The sequence below is a fragment of the Panthera pardus genome, unplaced genomic scaffold (assembly GCF_024362965.1).
Source record: "Panthera pardus isolate Hobbes unplaced genomic scaffold, ASM2436296v1 HiC_scaffold_4, whole genome shotgun sequence".
Classification (NCBI taxonomy): Eukaryota; Metazoa; Chordata; class Mammalia; order Carnivora; family Felidae; genus Panthera; species Panthera pardus.
In genome coordinates, this window is record NW_026526969.1 from 20,483,307 (window position 1) to 20,502,945 (window position 19,639).

The window sequence follows — 19,639 nt, forward strand, 5'->3', positions numbered from 1 at the left end:
AGCACCAGCTGTGTTTCTTAGCAGTGGGTTGTGCAGGGTGTCTAACATCCTGCTTTACCCGGGGGGGTAGACAGGGGACATTGTGATGTGTTTTCTCTGTTCCTGCCACAGAGCTTCTAAAAAACTCTTGGAATTTGGTATTGATACTCATAACAAGCCCCTTTCAACCACACCCGAGTTTATGTTGATGAGATTCGGGGAAGCACCTAAGGATGGGGCCTGGCTGCGTTTGGAGCCAACTTTGTGGTTAGAGGCTGGACATCGAGAGGGTCGCCAGCAGCCAGTGATTGAATCAGCCGAGCCCACGTAAGACGAAGCCTCCACGAAGACCCTGAAGGGCCGGGTTCAGGGGGCTTCTGGGTTGGTGAGCACAGCGAGAGGCTGGGAGGGTGGAGCGCTCAGAGGGGGTGTGGAAGCCCCGCACCTTTCCCACCATCCTTGCGCTGGACATCTCTTCCATGTGGCTGCTCCCGAGGTGCGTCCTTTTATATTAAGCTGGTGACCTAGTAATCTGGTAAGTGAGCTGTTCTCCTGAGTTTTGTTAGCAGCTCGAGCAAATTAGTTGGGGGGTCGTGGGAATGTCCAGCTTATAGCCGGTTGACAGGTGACCACCCGGACTGGGGATTGGCATCTGAAGGGAGGGGGCAGTGGTGTGGGGCTGAGCCCTTCATCTGTGGGATCTGATGCTGTCTCCAGGTGGATGGTGTCAGGATAGAGCTGAATTTGTAGGTCATCAGTCGGTGTCCACCGAAGACTGGAGAATTGGATGGCGGTGTGGGAAGAGCACACAGTGGGCTGGAGTAGTTGAGTGTGCAGCATGCAGCTCTGGGGTCCACACAGGTCTTCAGTGAGGACGCCACCTCTGGCTGGTGCTGTGGCTTGAGCGGGTCATGTGACCGCTCTGTGCCTCCTATTTCTTCTGCTGTCAAATCGTAGTAACTGTGTCATCCACCTTCCTCCGTTCATTCAACTGGTTTTTACCAGGCTCCTGTATGCAAGCCAGGGTGGTGGTCACTGGGATACAGGACAGTGAAGATGCATGTGATCCCTGGTCGTGGGCAGAGGAGGACAGAGTGTGAACCAACCAACAAATAAAGAAGAACAGTGATGATCCTACTGTGAAGACTGTTGGGGCAGGAGGGTTTGCTATGGAGCGGGCTTGCAGGGAGTTCGTAAGAGGCCTTCCTGCTGAGTGGCAGGGTGGGAGCAGCCTATTGGGTCACAGGGAATGGAGAAAGTGCCTGAATCCCAGAGGATGGCCCAGGAAGGTGGTGCAAGGTGAGGTAGGCAGCACAGAGGGCAGAGCAGAATCACTGGTTCGTGGCCCTGTAGGTTGAGGCATGGGGATGTTGGCTGCTCGGGATAGCATCACTGTCTCTGGTCTGGAACGTCTGGAGTGCAAGGAGGGAGCCTGTGGTACCTAGAACCGAGTTTGCGTGTCCTGCATTACCTAGAACCACACAGAGACTTGAGGCCAGGAGGTGCGGGCGTGTTGAAAGGGTGGGGAAGGAAGGTGGGCCGCTGCTGAGAATCGCAGGAGATGGGGGCCCCCGGCCTGAGTCCCCACGAGGAGCCAGGGTGCGGGCAGGGGCTCTGAAGGAGTCCAGGCTCCCAGGTGTAGCCTCTAGGGGGCTCCCTTCACCAAAGCCCACAGGTGTTGCTTCTTCCTGAGACCGCCAGCTTGCTAGAGCATGGCACTAGTCACTTCATTCTCCACATCATTCCATTCTCATCCTCAATGAAGAACTCTGGCCCTAGAGTTCCCAAGGTCCCTTGGGACATCCCAGGCTCCCTCCAGCAGTGCAGAGGCCCCTCGGGGACGACTGGAACAGATGCCTGGGAGGAGGAGCCCTCGCTGCTTCACCTGGTGAGGGCTTTTCGCTGAGGTCTTGGGTGACACCAAGAGTTGATGAAGCCCTGGCGGTGATGGTGGTGGCTGTCCCCAGGTGATCCCGGGTGGCTGGAGCCCGCCCGGCTTCTTTCTGTTGTGGGGATCCCATAGGTTGGTGGGTTTGCTGCACATGCTTCTCAGGGGTCCAGACTTGGGACCTTAGACCCAGCGGGTATGTCCAAGTCTGTCTGCACTGCTGTGTCTACACCACAGTCTGGGTGACTTATAAACAACAGACACTTATTTCTCACAGTTCCGGAGGCTGGGAAGTCCAAGATCAAGGTGCAAGCACGTTCGGTGTCTGGTGAGAGCCTCTTCCTGGTTCCTAGACAGCTGTCTACTCGCTGTGCTCACACGGCTGGGTTAGGGGATTCTGGAGGGCCTCTTGTAACGGTACTAATCCCATGCATCACAGCACCTCCTCATGACCTAGTCACTTCCCCAAAGCCCCAGCTCCCAGTACCATCACATTGGGGGTCAGATTTCAACGTGTGAATTTGAGGGGGGTGGGAAGTAAACATTCGATCTGTAGCAGGGTCCCAAACTCTGGTCTCTTGATGAAACTTGGGTTTTGTGAACGTGTAGCTAAGAAGGGTTAGAGTGGAGCGGGTGTTTTGGGGAGAATGTTAGGATCCCACTTTTACTCCACTCCTCACCCTGCCTGCTGGGGGGCCCTGACAGTTTTGGTGTGGAATGTTCTGGGCTTTGACCTTTACTCTGATCCCGGGGAGAGTTTGAGTGTCCTGGTGCCTCGCTCCTTAGCAGGGTTATTAGTTCATTTAAGTAATTTAGAGTGTTGCCTTTTTGGGGTTGTAAATGGTGATCCTGGTACACCATGTGTATATACCACCATTCATTTGAGAGTGACCAGACAAAACAGCCCCAGGAGCCCTCCTGGCTCGCTCTGTGGCCTGTGAGGAAGGGACAGCACCTTCCCACCTGCACCGGCCATCACTGAAACAGCCTCTAACGGGAGCCTCGTGGTTGTGATTTTCCTCATCTGTAAAAGATGATGAACACATGTGTCCGTCCACGTGTAAAGGACAACAGAGCCGTGTGTGGGAACGCTGGGAGGCCCCCAGGGGAGGGGGTCTCCCTTGGTCTTTATTTTGTGGCTGGTCACCTGTTGGTTATCCAGGTCACCTAGCCACCTGTAAGTAGGGCAGAGTGTGAATCCCTCCGGCGCACAGGAGGTGAAGCGTCTGGGTTCCCCTGCGGCCGTGAGGTCCTGGAGTGTGTCAGTGCCCCGTAGCCAGGGCTTCTGGGCCCAAATCGCCTCTAGCAGGCCTTCCGCGTGGCCATAGGATTTTCAGCCCTTCTGATGGGGACGGTCTTCCCACGCCGCTCTTTCCTTGTGTGCGAACAGCCGCCCTTTGCAGCCGGCAGTGAGATCAGTGAGATGACCCCATTCACTGGCTGCTGTCCCTGTGTGTGTTGGGGGTGGACGTGGGGGTGGCCTCAGCATGGGGCTAAGTCACGGGGCTTTGAGGGGACCTCTGATATCGTCCTGCGTGGAGAGGAGGGGCAGGATCTGTGTCCCCTCCGTGGGTTCCGTATCAGGGGGCATGGAGGAAAAAGCCTGGTGGTTGTGGTGGTGGTTTGTCTTCTCCTTCATCTTCCTGTCTGTCTGCCTTTTCGTTTCTCCCCTTCATGGTGTTTTCTTGCTCTTTTCCCTCCCTCGTCTTTAGAGCTCGGCCTGCTCCTCTTGGTCCTAAACCTTGTCAACACACACACACACACACACACACACACACACACACCACGCACGCCCAGACACACACACATGCACGGCACACCCCTGCAGCTGGGTACACCACACACCTGTATGCACGTGCAGACACACAGGAACACACACTCCTTCCCTGGTCCTCTGCGCACACATTCTTCCTTTAAAAGTTCCCTTTAAAAAAACATTTTTTTTTAAATTTTATTTTTTAAACGTTTATTTATTTTTGAGACAGAGAGAGACAAAGCATGAACGGGGGAGGGTCAGAGAGAGGGAGACACAGAATCCGAAACAGGTTCCAGGCTCCGAGCTGTCAGCACAGAGCCCGACGCGGGGCTCGAACTCACGGAGTGCGAGATCATGACCTGAGCCGAAGTCGGCCGCTCAACCGACTGAGCCACCCAGGCGCCCCAAAAACATTTTTTTTTAATGTTTATTTATTTTTGAGACAGAGAGAGACAGAGCACGAACGGGGGAGGGTCAGAGAGGGAGACAGAATCTGAAGCAGGTTCCAGGCTCCGAGCTGTCAGCACAGAGCCCGACGCGAGGCTCGAGCTCACAGACCGTGAGATCGTGACCTGAGCCGGAGTCGGAAGCTCAACCGACTGAGCCACCCAGGGGCCCCTAAAAGTTCCCTTTTAAAAACGTGAACTTTCGAAAAACCTAGCAAAACACAGAGAATAACACCGCGAACGCCCTTCCTTCAGAACCCATGCTTCCCATTCCTCACGTTGTATATGTCTTTCCACAGCACCTCCCCTGAGGTTACAGTTTTTATAAATAGTAAACCTAAATACGCATCGAACATAAAATACATCAAAAAGGTGTCTCTTAGGTGAGTGGGCTCCTTTCGTCCCTGATTGGTTCCTGTGGTCACGGTTGAACATAACCCACAGCTGGAGTGAGACCAGGTCAGCACAAGCTTTGGTTCTGGTTTTCATTTGAAGTTGAGAACCCATGTCACTTAAATAAGTAGATGGGAATTAACAGGGTTTTGATAAAGAATAGCGTCTAATTCCAGGTTTTTTGCCCCCCCAAAAATCACGTTAAAGATTAATATCAAAAAACTTACTGATGAACTCCCAGCTGACAACTCAGGTTCCCCCAATCCCTAAGAACAGCTTTATTGAGGTATAATTCACACACCCTTAAGTCTACTAGTGGACAATTCATTGGTCTTTCCAGAACATGCTTCCAGTTTTGTGATACTACCGCATCTTGTACCATGTCTCTTGTTTTTTTTTTTTTTTTTAAGTTTATTTATTTATTTTGAGAGACAGAGAGAGGAAGTGGGGGAGGGGCAGAGAGAGGGAGAGAGAGAATCCCGAGCAGGCTTCACACTGTCAGCGCAGAGCCCGATGTGGGGCTGGAACTCAGGAACTTGAGCCGAAACCAAGAGTCAGTCGCTTGAGCCACCCAGGTGTCCCTCATATTTTTTTTAAAATACTTTTTCTTGGACTGTGTGCCTGGCTGGCTCAGAGCAGGAGGCTCTTGATCTCAGGGTTGTGAACTCAGACCCCACGTTGGGCGTGGAGCCTTCTTTAAAAAAAAAAAAAAAGGGGCGCCTGGGTGGCGCAGTCGGTTAAGCGTCCGACTTCAGCCAGGTCACGATCTCGCGGTCCGTGAGTTCGAGCCCCGCGTCAGGCTCTGGGCTGATGGCTCGGAGCCTGGAGCCTGTTTCCGATTCTGTGTCTCCCTCTCTCTCTGCCCCTCCCCCGTTCATGCTCTGTCTCTCTCTGTCCCAAAAATAAATAAAAAACGTTGGAAAAAAAAATTAAAAAAAAAAAAAATCTTAAATTTTTTTCTTCTTTTAAAAGTAATGTTAATTATGTTAATTGGGGCATGTGGCAGGCCCAGCTGGTAGAGCGTGAGACTCTTGATCCCAGGGTTGTAAATTCAAGCCCCACTTTGGATGTAGGGATTACTTACAAATAAAATATTAAAAAAAAAAGTAATGTTAATTGTAGAAAATGTAAACAATATAGGGAAAACCAAAAAAAAAAAAAATCGTCTGTTGCCTCTTCATCAGGAGGTTTTAGATTGTAGCATTTATACCTCCAGTCACAAAAGCTTAAAACTGGACTAAGATGTTGGGGCCTCCTGTGCACAGTTCCATCGGGTCATGCACGGTGCTGTGGGGGAGAGTAAAGCAGAGAGGGAAAACGGGGGCAGTTTGGTCAGCAAGCAGGGTAGCGGGGGTGGGCCAAAGGCCAAGCAAGGTTAAAGCCCAGGTCCAGGGTCAGGTGCAGTGACAGGCTGCGTGCCAGGCCTTGGGTGCCTTGTTCCCTGCCCCTACAGGGCCGTTGTGGGGAAGATGTCCGAGAAATTACTGCTTGTGCTTTCTTCTAGGATTTTTATGGTTTCAGGCCTCACATTTATTAAAAAAGTCTGCACCTTAAAGTGCACTGATAGTTCCAGTACGTAGGACCCAGTGCAGATCCTAGGTGATTTTGGAAGGGTCCTTGTGCTGCCCCATGTCTCAGTCCTTTAGTTAAGAGCACTGCATGGTTCATGTCCCATGGAAAGACCTAACAGTAAGCAGAATGTCTGCGCTTCTGTCCCTGCCGCGTCCCGTCCCAGCTGCCTTCTTTTCGTTTTGTTTCTTCAGTTCCACGTATGAATGAACTCATGTGGTAGTTGTCTTTCTGTGACTCACTTATTTCCCTTAGCATAATGCTTTCTAGATCCATCTGTGTCATTGCAAGTGGCAAGATTTCATTCTTTTTTTTTATGGCTGTGTAACATTCCTCTGGCTGTGTGTACACATATGTATACCACGTCTTCTTCTTTATCCTTTATCAGTCGATGGATGCTTAGGCTACTTCCATAATTTGGCTGTTGTAGATAATTCTGCAGTAAACATTAGGGTGCTTGTATCCCTCTGAATTAGTGTTCTTCTATTCTTTGGGTAAAGATCCAGTAGTGAGATTACTGGATCGTAGGGTAGTTCTATTTTTAACTTTTTTTTCTTTTTAATTTTAGAGAGAGATCGCATGTGAGCAGGGGAAAGGGGCAGAGAAAATCTTAAGCAGGCTCCATTCTCAGTGCAGATCCTGACACGGGGCTTCATCCTATGGCCCTTGGGTCATCATCTGAGCTGAAATCAAGAGTCAGATGCTAAACCAACTGAGCCACCCAGGCTCCCCTCTGCTTTTAATTTTTTGAAGAATTTTCTTTTTTTTTTTTTTTTTAATGTTTATTTATTTTTGAGAGAGAGCACAGGCAGAGGAAGGGCAGAGAGAGAAGGAGACACAGAACCTGAAGTAGGCTCCAGGCTTCAGGCTCCGAGCTGTCAGCATGAACCTGACGCGGGGCTCGAACCCACGAACCGGGAGATCATGACCTGAGCCGAAGTCGGACACTTAACTGACTGAACCAACCAGGCGCCCTTGAAGAATTTTCATACTGTTTTCCAGGTGGCTACACCAGTTTGCATTCCCACCAACAGTGCACTGAGGGTTTCTGTTTCTCCACATCCTTGCCAACACCTGTTGTTTCTTGTGTTGTTGATTTTAGCCATTCTGATGGGTATGAGGTGATATCTCATTGTAGTTTTGATTTGCATGTCCCTGATGGTGGGTGATGTTGTGCCTCTTTTCATGTGTCTGTCAGCCATCTGTATGTTTTCTCTAGAGAAATATCTGTTCGTGTCTTCTATTTTTAATTGGATTATTTGGTTTTGTTTGGTGTTGAGTTGTATAAGTTGTTTTTATATTCTGGATACTAACCCCTTATCAGATATGTCATTTACAAATTCTTTCATTCAGTAGGTTGTTGTTTAGCTTTGATCGTAATTTCCTTTGCTGTATGGAAGCTTTTTATTTTGGTGTAGTCCCAATAGTTTATTTTTGCTTTTGTTCCATTGCCTCAGGAGACGGATCTAAAAAACTGTTGCTACAGCCGATGTCAGAGAAATTACTGCTTGTGCTTTCTTCTAGGATTTTTATGCTTTCAGGTCTCACATTTATTAAAAAATTTTTTAATGTTTATTTTTGAGAGAGAGAGAGAGAGAGAGAGAGAGGCAGAGTGTGAGTGGGGGAGGGGCATAGAGAGAGAGGGAGACACAGAAACCGAAGCAGGCTCCAGGCTCCGAGCTGTCAGCACAGAGCCCGACGTGGGGCTCGAACTCACGAGCTGTAAGATCATGACCTGAACCAAAGTCGGACACCCAACCGACTGAGCCACCGAGATGCCACTCAGGTCTCACCACATTAGAAACTTAATCCAGTTTATTTTTGTGTCCAGTGTAAGAAAGTGGTCCAGTTTCATTCTTTTGCATGTCACTGTCCAGTTTTCCCAGAGCCATTTGCTGAAGAGACTGTCCCTTTGCCATGACATATTCTTGCCTCTTTTGCTAAAGATTAGTTGACCATATAATTGTGGATTTGTTTTTGGGCCTTGTGTTATGTTCCGTTCATCTACGTTGTCTATTTTGTGCCCGTACCAGACGTTTTGATCACGACAGCTTTGTCATGTATCTTCAGATCTGGAATTGTGATGCTTTCAGCTTTGTTTTTCTTTTTCAAGATTGTTCTCGCTATTTGGGGTCTCTAGATGGTTCTGTACCAATTTTAGGATTCTTTGTTCTAGTTGTGTGAAAAATGCCATTGGTATTTGATAGGGATTACGTTAAATCTGTAGATTGCTTTGAGTTGTATGGACATTTTAACAATATTTGTTTTTGTTTTTTTTTTTAATTTTTTTTTAACGTTTATTTATTTTTGAGACAGAGACAGAGCATGAACAGGGGAGGAGCAGAGAGAGAGGGAGACACAGAATCCGAAACAGGCTCCAGGCTCTGAGCCGTCAGCACAGAGCCCGACGCGGGGCTTGAACTCACGGACCGTGAGATCATGACCTGAGCCGAAGTCGGACGCTTAACCGACCGAGCCACCCAGGCGCCCCAACGATATTTGTTCTTCTAATCCATGAGCATGGAATGTTTTCCCTTTTGTTTATGTCATCTTCAGTTTCTTTCATTAGTATTGTACAGTTTTCAGAGTACAGGTCTTTCACCTCCTTGGTTAAATTTATTCCTAGGTATTTTATTATTTTGGTGTACTTGTAAGTGGGATTGTTTTCTCAATTTCTCTTTCTGTTGCTTCATTATTAGTGTATAGAAAGCAGTGAATTTCTGTACATTGATTTTGTATCCTGTAGCCTTCCTGAATTCATTTATGAGTTCTAGTAGCTGTTTTGGTGGAGTCTTTAGGGTTTTTAGATATAGTATCATGTCGTCTGCAAATAGTGAGAGTTTTACTTTTTCCTTAATGATTTGGCTGCCTTTTGTTCCCTTCTCTTGTCTGATTGCTTGGGTAGGACTTCCAGTACTATCCTGAGTAAAAATGGTGGGAGTGGACATCTTGCCTTGTTCCTGATCTTAGGGGAAAGCTCTCAGTTTTTTCCCATTGAGGATGATGTTGGTTGTGGGTTCTTCATAGATGGCCTTTATTATGTTGACGTTTGTTCTTTCTTTTTTTTTTTAATTTTTTTTTTAATGTTTATTTTTGAGACAGAGAGACACATGAGGATGATGTTGGTTGTGGGTTCTTCATAGATGGCCTTTATTATGTTGACGTTTGTTCTTTTTTTTTTTTAATTTTTTTTTTTTAATGTTTATTTATTTTTGAGACAGAGAGACATAGCATGAGCAGGGAAGGGGCAGAGAGAGAGGGAGACACAGAATGTGAAGCAGGCTCCAGGCTCTGAGCTGTCAGCACAGGGCCTGACGCGGGGCTCGAACCCACGAACTGTGAGATCATGACCTGAGCCGAAGTCGGACGCTTAACCGACTGAGCCACCCAGGCGCCCCAACGTTTGTTCTTTCTAAACCTACCTTATTGAGGGTTTTCATCATGAATGGATGTTGTACTTTGTCACATGTTGTATCTGCATCTTTTCAAATGATCTTACGGTTTTTATCCTTTCTTTTTTTGATGTGATGTATCACATGGATTGACTTGTGAATATTGAACCACCTTTACATCCTGGGAATAAATTCCACTTGATTGTGGTGAATGATTATTTTAGTGTATTGTTGGAGTCTTTTAATTTTTTTTTTAAAGTTTATTTATTTTTGAAGGAGAGAGAGAGACAGAATGTGAGTAGGGGAGGGACAGAGAGAGAGGAAGACACAGAATCCGAAGGAGGCTCCAGGTTCTGAGCTGTCAGCACAGAGCCCGACAATGTATTGTTGGATTCTGTTTGCTAATATTTTTGGAAGATTTTTGCATCCGTGTTCATTGGAAATATTGGCCTGTAGTTCTCTTTTTTGTAGTGTCTTTATCTGGTTTTGATATCAGGGCAGTGCTGGCCCCATAGAATGAATTTGGAAGCTTTCCTTCTATTTTTTGTAGTAGTTTGAGAAGAATAAGTATTAACTGTTTTTTAAATGTTTGTTAGAATTCCTCTGTGAAGCCATCTGGTCCTGGACTTTTGTTGGGAGTTTTTTGATTACTGATTCAATTTCATTTCTGGTAATTGGTCTGTTCAAATTTTCTGTTTCTTCCTGATTCAGTTTTGGGAGGTTGTATGTTTCTAGGAGTTTATCCATTTCTTCCATGTTGTCCAGTTTGTTGGCATGTAATTGTTTATAATATTCTCTTATAATCCTTCATGTTTCTTTGGTACTGGTTGTTGCTTCTCCTCTTTCATTTCTGATTAATTTGAGTCCTCTCTCTCTATCTCTCTCTCTCTTTTGGATGAGTCTTGCTAAAGATTTCTCAATTTTGTTGATCATTTCAAAGAACTGGTGCCTTGGTTTCATTGATTTGTTCTACTTTTTTTTTTTTTTTTTTTTAGTTTCTGTTTTCTTTATTTCTGCTCTGACATTTATTATTTCCTTGCTTCTGCTGGCTTTGGGGTTTTGTTTTTCTTTTCCTTGCTCCTTTAGGTGTAACATTAGGTTGCTTATTTGAGATTTTTCTTGCTTCATGAGGTAGGACTGTGTTGCTACAGACTTCCCTCTTAGAACTGCTTTTGCTGCATAGATTTCGGACCATTGTGTTTTCACTTTCATTTGTCTACATGTATTTTTAAGTTTCTTCTTTGATTTATTGGTTGACCCATTCATTGTTTAGTAGCATGTTGTTTAACCTCCATGTATTTGTGGTCTTTCCAGATTTTTTCTTGTTGACTTCTAGTGTCATAGTGTTGTGGTCAGAAAAGATGTGTGGAATGACTTTGATCTTTCTGAATTTGTTGAGACTTGTTTTGTGGCCTAACGTGATCTAATCTGGAGAATGTTCCATGTGCACTTGAAAAGAATGTGTATTCTGCTGTTTTAGGATGGAATGTTCTGAATATATCTGTGAGATTCATCTGGTCCAGTGTGTCATTCAGAGCCACTGTTTCCTTGTTGATTTTCTGTTTGGGTGATCTATCAATTGATGTAGGTGGGTTATTCTCTACAATTATTGTATTACTGTCCATTACTTCCTTTATATTTGTTATTAACTTGTGTATTTGGTTGCCAGATATTTACTTCTTGTTAGTTTGTCCCCTTTCTGGTTATATAGTGCCCTTCTTCGTCTCTCGTTACACTCTTTGTTTTAAAGTCTATCTTGTCCCATGTAAGTATTGCTGCCCCAGATTGCTTTTCACACCCTTAGCATGATGAATGCTCATCCATCCCCTCACTTTCCATTTGCAGGTGTCTTTAGGTCTGAAATGAGTCTCTTATAGGCAGTATACAGATTGGTTTTGTTTTCTTACCCATTCTGTCACCCTTTGACTTTTGATGGGAGTGTTCAGTCCATTTATATTCAAAGTAATTGTTGATAAGTATGTGTGTATTACCATTTTTGTTACTTGTTCTGTGGTTGTTTTTGTAGTTGTTTTTCTCCATTCCTCTCCTCTCCTGCACTTTTCTCTCATGGTTAGTTGGCTTTCTTTATGATATACTTGGGTTCCTTCCTCTTTATTTTTTTCATGTCTTTACAGGTTTTCGATTTGTGGTTACCATTCGGTTTGTATGTCACCTCTTCTGCATATAGCAGTCTGTATGAAGTTGCTGGTCGCTTAAGTTTGAACCCATTCTTTAGTCCTCTCCTCCCCATGTTTTAGGTAAATGGTGTCATACTTTATAGCCTCTTATTTTGTGAGTCCCTTGAGTGAGTTCTACAGGTACACTTATTTTTACTGCTTTTGTGCTTCAGTGTGACCTCCTCTTGATTACATCTGTAAAGACCCTATTTCCAACTAAGGTCACATGCACAGGTGTAGGTGTGGAACTGAGACATATCCTTGAGGAGCACACAACTCCAACTGCCACAGAAGGAAAGGTTAATGGAGCAGAAGACCTGATATGCCCCTGAGCAGGGAGGAGAGGTCTGGGAGCACAAAGGGTGCTGGGGTGCAGACGTTGAATGGGCCGGGTTGAAGGGCTGAGGCTGGGGCTAGAGCCGAGTGGTAAGGACAGCCTGCGAGGCTTCTCTCCAAATGGAGCTGTTCTCAGGGCTGAGCCTGTTAACCATCACCGGCTTCCCCTGGGCTGTGTCGTGCCTTATAATCTACAATTGTGTTTCCTTTCCTAACCAGGAAACTACTTTGCCTCTCACTTTTTCATGGGAGGTGAGAAATTCGACACCCCTCACCCTGAAGGTTACCTCTTTGGAGAGAACATGGATCTGAATTTCCTGGGCAATCGCCCGGTCCAGGTGGGTCACAGTGGGGTAGGCATGTGGGCAGTGGCAGCGAGGTCCTCCCCTCCGCTATCCATAGCTAGCTTTGCGGATAAGCAGGCACTGAGTCACCTCACATGGGCAGAGCTCCTGGCTGGACGTGTGTATGTGTGTGCAGGGGTCACGTCCTGGCACTGCCCCCTTAGAGGTTGGATGGCTGCAGATAGCTCACTGGGGGACAGGGTAGCCACTGCTGAGCGCAATGCAGCCAGGCTATGGGGCTTATGGATAGTTATGGATTTGATCCCAGGCCTCTTGGATGACTTTCTTTAAAAAAGAAAAAACAGAAGCCACACTCTGTAGAACAGTGGGTGAGAGTTGTGACCCAAAAGAGACATGCACATGGCCAGTGAGCATTTTTACAAATGCACTTTCGTTAGTCATCAGGGAAGCACACGTTTACATGCTGCTGTCCATTTGTCCAGCACACATTTGGTACCTGCTGGGTGCCTAGGACTCCTCCAGGGGCTGGGGATGGAGGACATATCCTACCCTCTTCCGTCCTGGGGTGCAGGCAGTGAAGAAAAGATTCATGAATGGAGACAAAAGAGACCGAGAGGGACTAGTGAGGGCCTCTGGGGAGGGGGTGCTGAGCAGGGGACTGGGTCTTGTACTTTAAAATGGTGGGCCTCAGTGTGGGTGAGGAGCCAGGCAGGAGACCCTCTCTTTCAGGAGATGCTGGACTCCATTTCCCAAGGCTGCTGAGTCCTGGGGTGTCCCTGGTCCTGGCAGGGGATGAGGTGTCCACTGGCCCGGGGGTCTTTAGGCTGTTTTAGCAGTGGAACAGCTGGTTGACATGAAATCTTGATCCTTTAGTGTGTGGGAGGCGAGGAGCTTTGGCCTCAAGTGCTGCCCTCCCCGACCCATGGGACCACTGGGGCTTCCAGGTTGTGCTGAGTCCCCCGCCCTCCTGAGTCTGTGAGAGCAAGAGTAGCAACCTCACCTTCCGTCTTCGAAGCCTCAGCTCGCAGGCAGGGCCTGGCTCTTACAGACCTCCCGTAAATCTGTTACTGTTTAAACTTTTCTTTTGAGGCCATCGTAGACTCCCCTGCAGTGGCAGGAAGGGGTTCCAGTCCTCTGTGCCTCCCTCGGCTTCCACAAGGACAGAATCTTCCAGAGCTGTGCTGCACTGTCATAGGCAGGAGCTGATGCCGCTGCAGCACATTTCCCAGAGATCTCCCATTTTCCGGCGCTCCCCTGTGTGTGTGTGTGTGTGTGTGTGTGCGTGTTTGTGTGTGAGTCCCTTCCAGAGTCTTTCCTGAGCATCATCCTTACCTTGCAGGCCCACTTTATTCAGGACAGCAGTGGGCACCAGGTCCCGCCTCTGGGAACATGGCCTCAGAGCCCCAGGGCCCCTCGGGCCGGGTTATGCTTACTGAGGGTCCCCCTGGAATTGGAGGACCATGGCTGGATCTATGTGGCCAGAATCCTTAAGGGTTCTGGTCCCTGTTGTTTGTCCCTTGTGGTGGCTGCTGGGCCTGTGGTTTCCTTCTGTACGAATGAGCGCAAGGGCTGGGGTGTACGGAGTCGTGCCTGTGCTCCGATTATCCCTGTTTTCTATCCCTGTTACATCCTGGGGATCACCGGGCATGGCTTTGGGTTTTTCCCTTCTAGTTTCCATACGTCACCCCCCGCCCCCCATGAGCCGGTGAAGACGCTGAGGAGCCTGGTGAACATCCGGAAAGACTCTCTCCGACTGGTGAGGTGAGCCTTCGCCCTGCCTCACGCTGTGGTCACAGATGCCTGCGAGGGGAGGCAGCAGCTAGCGGCCCCAGTCCCTGCTCCCTCAGCTGTGGAGCCAGAAGGTCACGGACAGGTCTCGAGGCCAGAGGGGCTCCTAGGGTGTGAGTACAGAGGGCTCTGCTCATGGGACTCCAGTCTTCAAACCGGCCGTGCCCCCAGGGATGTCGGTCCGCGTCCGCAGACGCTTTCACTCGGGGGATTGGGTGCCCCTCGCCTGTGGGGGCAGAGACCAGGGATGCTGCTGAGCACCCCACAGTGCACGGGACGGCCCCACGACCAACAGCGATCCGGCCTCGCACGTCAGCAGGCTGAGAACCACGTTAAACCTGGAAGACGTCTGGGGCTGTGTCTAAACCCAGAGGGCCCCTCTCTTTCTGTGGGCGGGACACGAGGGAGGGAGGGCTCTGCAGTGTCCGGCCTTATTGCCCAAACAGGGAGTGGGCCTCCACGCGTCTGGCAGCCGCCTCTGAGGGGCCCCGTGGGGGGCGCACCTGCTGTGCTGGGTGGAGGCCGCCACCTCTGTCCCTCTGCTCCCCGGCAGGTACAAAGATGGTGCCGACAGCCCCTCCGAGGACAGCGAGAAGCCGCGCGTCCTCTACAGCCTGGAGTTCACCTTTGATGCCGACGCCCGCGTGGCCATCACCATCTACTGCCAGGCGGTGGAGGAGTTCCTGAACGGGACGGCTGTGTGAGTGTCTGCGGCCTGGGTGGCGGCTGGCCCGGCAGCTGTGCTTCTGTTGTCCGTGCTGTGCGTTTGAGATCTTGGAGGTTTTCTTTGCAATAAGGGTCTCGCTGGCCCCGAAAGTTTGAAATCTGTAACTTCAGCGTGACCACAGACTCAGACAGACGGGCAGAAACGTACCTGCTTGTGTCCTGTTGGAGAAAAACACCTGAAGGCCAGACTGGCTCTGGTGCTGGAGCTTAGGCGTCAAGGCTTGGGACTGCTGGTACATCAGTTTCCTCAGCTGGGGGTGGGGGTGGCTGGAGCCGCCCCCTCGTGGTCGGTATAAGGACCTTGGTGCTGCTGTTGGAGAAAACCCGTAGCTGGGGTGTGTGGGAAGCACTCCCTGCAGGGAGTGAACACTTTGTCCGTCGGGTCACTGGGCTCGGGGCTCCCTCTCTCGCACCCTCCCTTGCAGCAACAAGAGGACAAGGTGCGCAGCTCGGCTTTGGTCTGTGTCATATTTGGACCTGGAAGACGTGCCCCCAGAAGGATAGTGGATGCGTGAGCAAACAGCTTAGCCGTCCCTTGAGCTTTTGTCCTGAACCACCGGGGGGCTCCTCCACTGGGGACAGGGGACAGAAATGCTGCTCTGTCCCCTCCCTCTCTTCCCTTCCTGAGACCTGGCTGGAGTGGCTGGGAGCCTGCTTCCCTTCTCAGTTTCCTGGAGTTGAGTGGGGTGAACATAGAAGTCAACGGAACAAAGACCATCTCTAGGACCCAGAAGGCTGTGCCCAAGCACCTTTATCCGAGCCTGGAAATTCTGTTTCCATTTGAGCTGCAGTGTGCGTGACCCTCTTGCTCCTTCCCTGGTCTCCTCTCTCCTCCCTGCTTCTTGACAAGTGAGAAAAGGGGGCAGATCTGAGGTCCCAGAGAAAATCCCAGGTCTGCTTGGGAGCAGAGTCCTAGCCTGTGGCTTTATCACGGGCTCAGGGCTGAGATGTCACAGGGAAGAAAGGCCCTGTGGCCTCCAGGGGTTGGAGGGGCCCCCTCTCTTTGTGCATACAAGAGCAGCCCTGCCCCCGCCAGTCTGTCAGGCTCTCCAGAGTGTCTTTTGTCCAAGAGGCTGAGGGAAGCCCCAAGAGGGGCTGCTGTGGGGTGGGTGGAGGAAGCAGTCAGCACCGTGTGTTGGATTCCTGAATGGGGAGAAGCCCGAGTTGGTCAGAATTGAAAATGCACGTACCCTTTCTGGGAACGTATCTTGGGAACGTGCTCGTATGCGTGGCTAAGATGTATGTAGAGAGGGTTCTGGAAGCACCGTTGGGAATAGCGAGATACTGGAGTCTGGTCTTCACCAGCGGGACGCCTGGTCGGATCAGAGTTAGTGACCGCACAGTGGAGCCCATGCAATGTTTGCAGAACCCCGCACCCCTGCATGTGGCGGTTAGGGGACAGCGCTGGGGGCCGTCAGTAGTGAGGGAGCCGGTGTAGGTGGGCCGTCGTGTGAATACTCAAGAACAGACACCGTGCACGCGGACGTGAACGTGCCCTCCTCTTCTGGGAGTGCTTAGTGGGTTGTGGCTGGGACAGAGAAGCCCGTGGCAGGGAGCGAGCGTGAGGGTGGGCTGTGGGGACACGGCATGCCGGGCACATGTTTGTACCATGTTTGTTCACTAAAGTAAACGCACCTCAAAAGCCAAATGGAAAAGCGCAGCCAGATCTGGAAAGGCAGTCGTGGGGCAGGTGTGGGCCCCAGAGGACTTGTAAGCAGGTAAATTACCAGGCAGGGCCGGAGGCGGGCGAGGACTCACAGGTGGAGAAGGGGGTCTTCACGTCTGATTTCTGCTCGGTCCCCACAGACTGGTGGCTGCCAGCCCCTGCCTCACAGGTCCTGGGCTGGCAAGGGACTGAGACTGAGGACCGGGCACAGCAGACCATTTGCTCTGGGCACAGTCTCAGCGGCCTTTCTCTCGCCTGCCCTTTCAGGTACAGCCCCAGGACCCCTGCCCTGCAGTCTGAGACCGTCCACTACAAGAGAGGGGTGAGCCAGCAGTTTTCCCTGCCCTCCTTCAAGATCGACTTCTCCGAGTGGAAGGATGATGAGGTAACCTGGCCCCCTTCACCAGCCCTCTCCCGATCGCCACAGGCCTGTCTGCTCACATTCCTCGAGTGGCTGATAAGCCTCAGGCGTGTATGTGTGCTCAGTCAGGCGTGTGCTGGACCAGGGAGCGGGGTGTGATTCGAGTGTTGGCTAGACTGGATGATTGAGGACGGACAGAGCGTCAGCAGTTAGAGGCTCCAGTTAGCGGCTTGGGTGGTGCCTTGTCGGGGCTGTGGGACTGCAGTCTGGCAGGGTCCCTTCCATCTTCTGGTTCTTGGCCGGGGCTGGCAGTTTATATCACATGAAGGATGGCAACGGGAGCTTTGTCTGTAACAGCAGAATTTGGACATAACCTGTCTGTCCATGATGAAGGGATTGCTTACTCACTGATGTTATGGGAACCGTATGATCGTATGGGCACCGTGGTTCGTTTCCGTAACGGGATGCTGTGCAGCCCCAGCAGGTGGAAGGGATCTGTGTGTACCGTACACACCGGTACCGAAAGCCCCTCCTGGGTCTGGAGAAGAGTCTGTTGCAGACAGAGGTGCAGTATAATTTCACTCATGCGACAAGAAAGATGCACAAAGCCATTTCCGCAGGTGTCCGTATGTGTGTATAAAGCTCGAGGAGAAACTGAAGAAGATGCCCATGAACTACATGGTGGTTATTTCTGCGCAGGGTCTTGATATAAGGCAAAGAGTCCTGCATTACACACGCTCGAGCCCATTCTGCATGTGAACAGTGTGAGTGCCAGCAGTATGTATATGTCTGAGTTGTTTGAACAGGTCTTTTAAGGTAGAATTTGCATACCACAAAACTCACCACTTTTAAGTGTATAATTCAGCGATTTTTAGTAAATTCATGAATTATGCTGTGGTCACCACAGTCCAGTTCTAGAACCTTTCCGTCCTCCCAGTAGGGTCCCTCATCCCCATTCTTAGTTAATCCCAGTTTGTAGTCTCAGCCCCTGGTAAGTACTGATGTACTTTCTGGATGTTTTATATAAATGGAATCATATGATAGGTGGCCTTTTGTATCAGGCTGCTCTCACTTGGCTGAATTCTCTAGTTTTTTAAAGAAGGTAGTCATGTATTACTGAAGTACATTATGGGGAAGGAGTGGAGGCAGAGGGGCGTGGGATGGTGTAGGAGCTGGGCAGGTGGGTTCTGGGTCATGAGCTGTGTCAGAAGGTGAAGGCCACACCGTGGTGTTTGCTCTCGTTCGTCAGGGCGCTTTGGCGGCCAGCAGCAGAAGCTGCCTCTACTGCTCATGTGAGGAAGTCTTCTGAAAGAAGGATGGGGCTTTTGGAGCCCCAGGAAGAGCTGGACAGCCAGGCCTTGGGACAGCCCCGCCCCCGGCCTCGTTCCAGCACATGGCTCCATCTCGGGGTCCACACACTGCTGGCTGGGATACCCAGCGGCTGCACGCAGTCCTGCCCACCCTCCTGTGAATGCGGGAGAGCTGCTCCTCAAAGAGAGGGGGGTGAGAGGGCAGCAAGGGGCTAGACAGACACGTGGGTGCCCTCACCCTGCGGTTGTTGTGGGGAGGACCGGATTGAGCCTGCATCTGTTTGGTGACCTCCGTGTGTAGTGCGTCCCTTGGTATTTTGGCCGCAGAACAGGTCCTTGTGCATTTGTAGGTGTGCTGAGTCAGCCAGCACTTGGGGTGCTAGCCCCCAGTGAGGCTAGTTGTCCTGGGGGCACACCTGGCTCGTAAACCAGTCTGAAGTGCCACGCACGGGCACCCCCTTTCCTCCCTTAGAGCTTCAGGAGGCCCACATCCCAGGTCATCAGCATGAGGCAACGCGGCCATGGCTGGGGTGGTGGTAGGCGCCACGTGGAGTGGTGGTAGCCACTCCGGGCCTGTCCAGTGTGGAGTCATCCCAGGACGTTGCCTTGCCTTTGCCTTCTCCGGTGATCACCGCAGCTAGTTGTGTTTTTGAAATCAACTCACTTTGTTTGTGTTTTTTTTTTTTTCTTTTGGCGGTAGAATACACAGAACAAAGTTTACCATTATGACATTTAGTACAGTCCTGTATGCGTACCTCTGTGCAGTCCCAGAACATTTTCATCACCCTAGCGGGAAACTCTGCACCCATTAAGCGGTCATTTCCATTCTCCCCTCTATTACGTGTATTTATATTTTTTCTTCAAAAAATTTTGCGTAATGTTTATTTTTGAGAGGGAGAGAGAGACAGAGTGCCAGCAGGGGAAGGACAGAGAGAAAGGGAGGCACAGAATCCGAAGCATGCTCCAGGCAGTCAGCGCAGAGCCAGATGCAGGACTTGAACCACCACATTCTGTGAGATCGTGACCTGACCCAAGTCAGACGCTCAACTGACTGAGCCACCCTGGCGCCCCTCTTCTTTTTTTTTTTTTTTTTTTAAACGTTTATTTATTCTTGAGAGGGAGAAAGAGACGGAGTATGAGCAGGGGAGGGGCAGAGAGAGAGAGAGAGGGAGACACAGAATCCGAAGCAGGCTCCAGGCTCCAAGCTGTCAGCACAAAGCCCAATGCGGGGCCCGAACCCACAAACCTCGAGATCATGACCCAAGCTAAAGTCAGACACTCAACTGACTGAGCCACCCATGTGCCCCTACATGTGTTTTTAAAAGGAAACTGTATCAGTTATTACCATAGTTGGGAAACTGCTTAAACTTGCCATAGGTAGAAGGTTCTGGAAGTTAAGCTGTATGGAGAGCCAGCTGTTATGATGTCCTGTCGCTGTGTCACTGACTGCCGAAGGTGCTGAAGCGGACATTGGCAGGTGTTAGAAGCCTGACAGATACTCGGGCACCAAACCCAGATTTTTGCTCAACCAGGGCTTCTCAGTCTCA

General features: G+C 49.9%; 1 protein-coding gene across 1 annotated transcript in view; it reads left to right on the plus strand.

Moving 5' to 3' along the window:
* MGRN1 (mahogunin ring finger 1) overlaps window positions 1-19,639 on the plus strand; it is a 55,679-nt gene that overhangs the window by 12,358 nt on the left and 23,682 nt on the right. Inside the window, 5 exon segments of the mRNA XM_053894012.1 lie at window positions 12,156-12,274; window positions 13,913-13,927; window positions 13,929-14,002; window positions 14,583-14,729; window positions 16,689-16,806. Of these exon segments, the coding sequence (XP_053749987.1) occupies window positions 12,156-12,274; window positions 13,913-13,927; window positions 13,929-14,002; window positions 14,583-14,729; window positions 16,689-16,806 (473 nt within the window).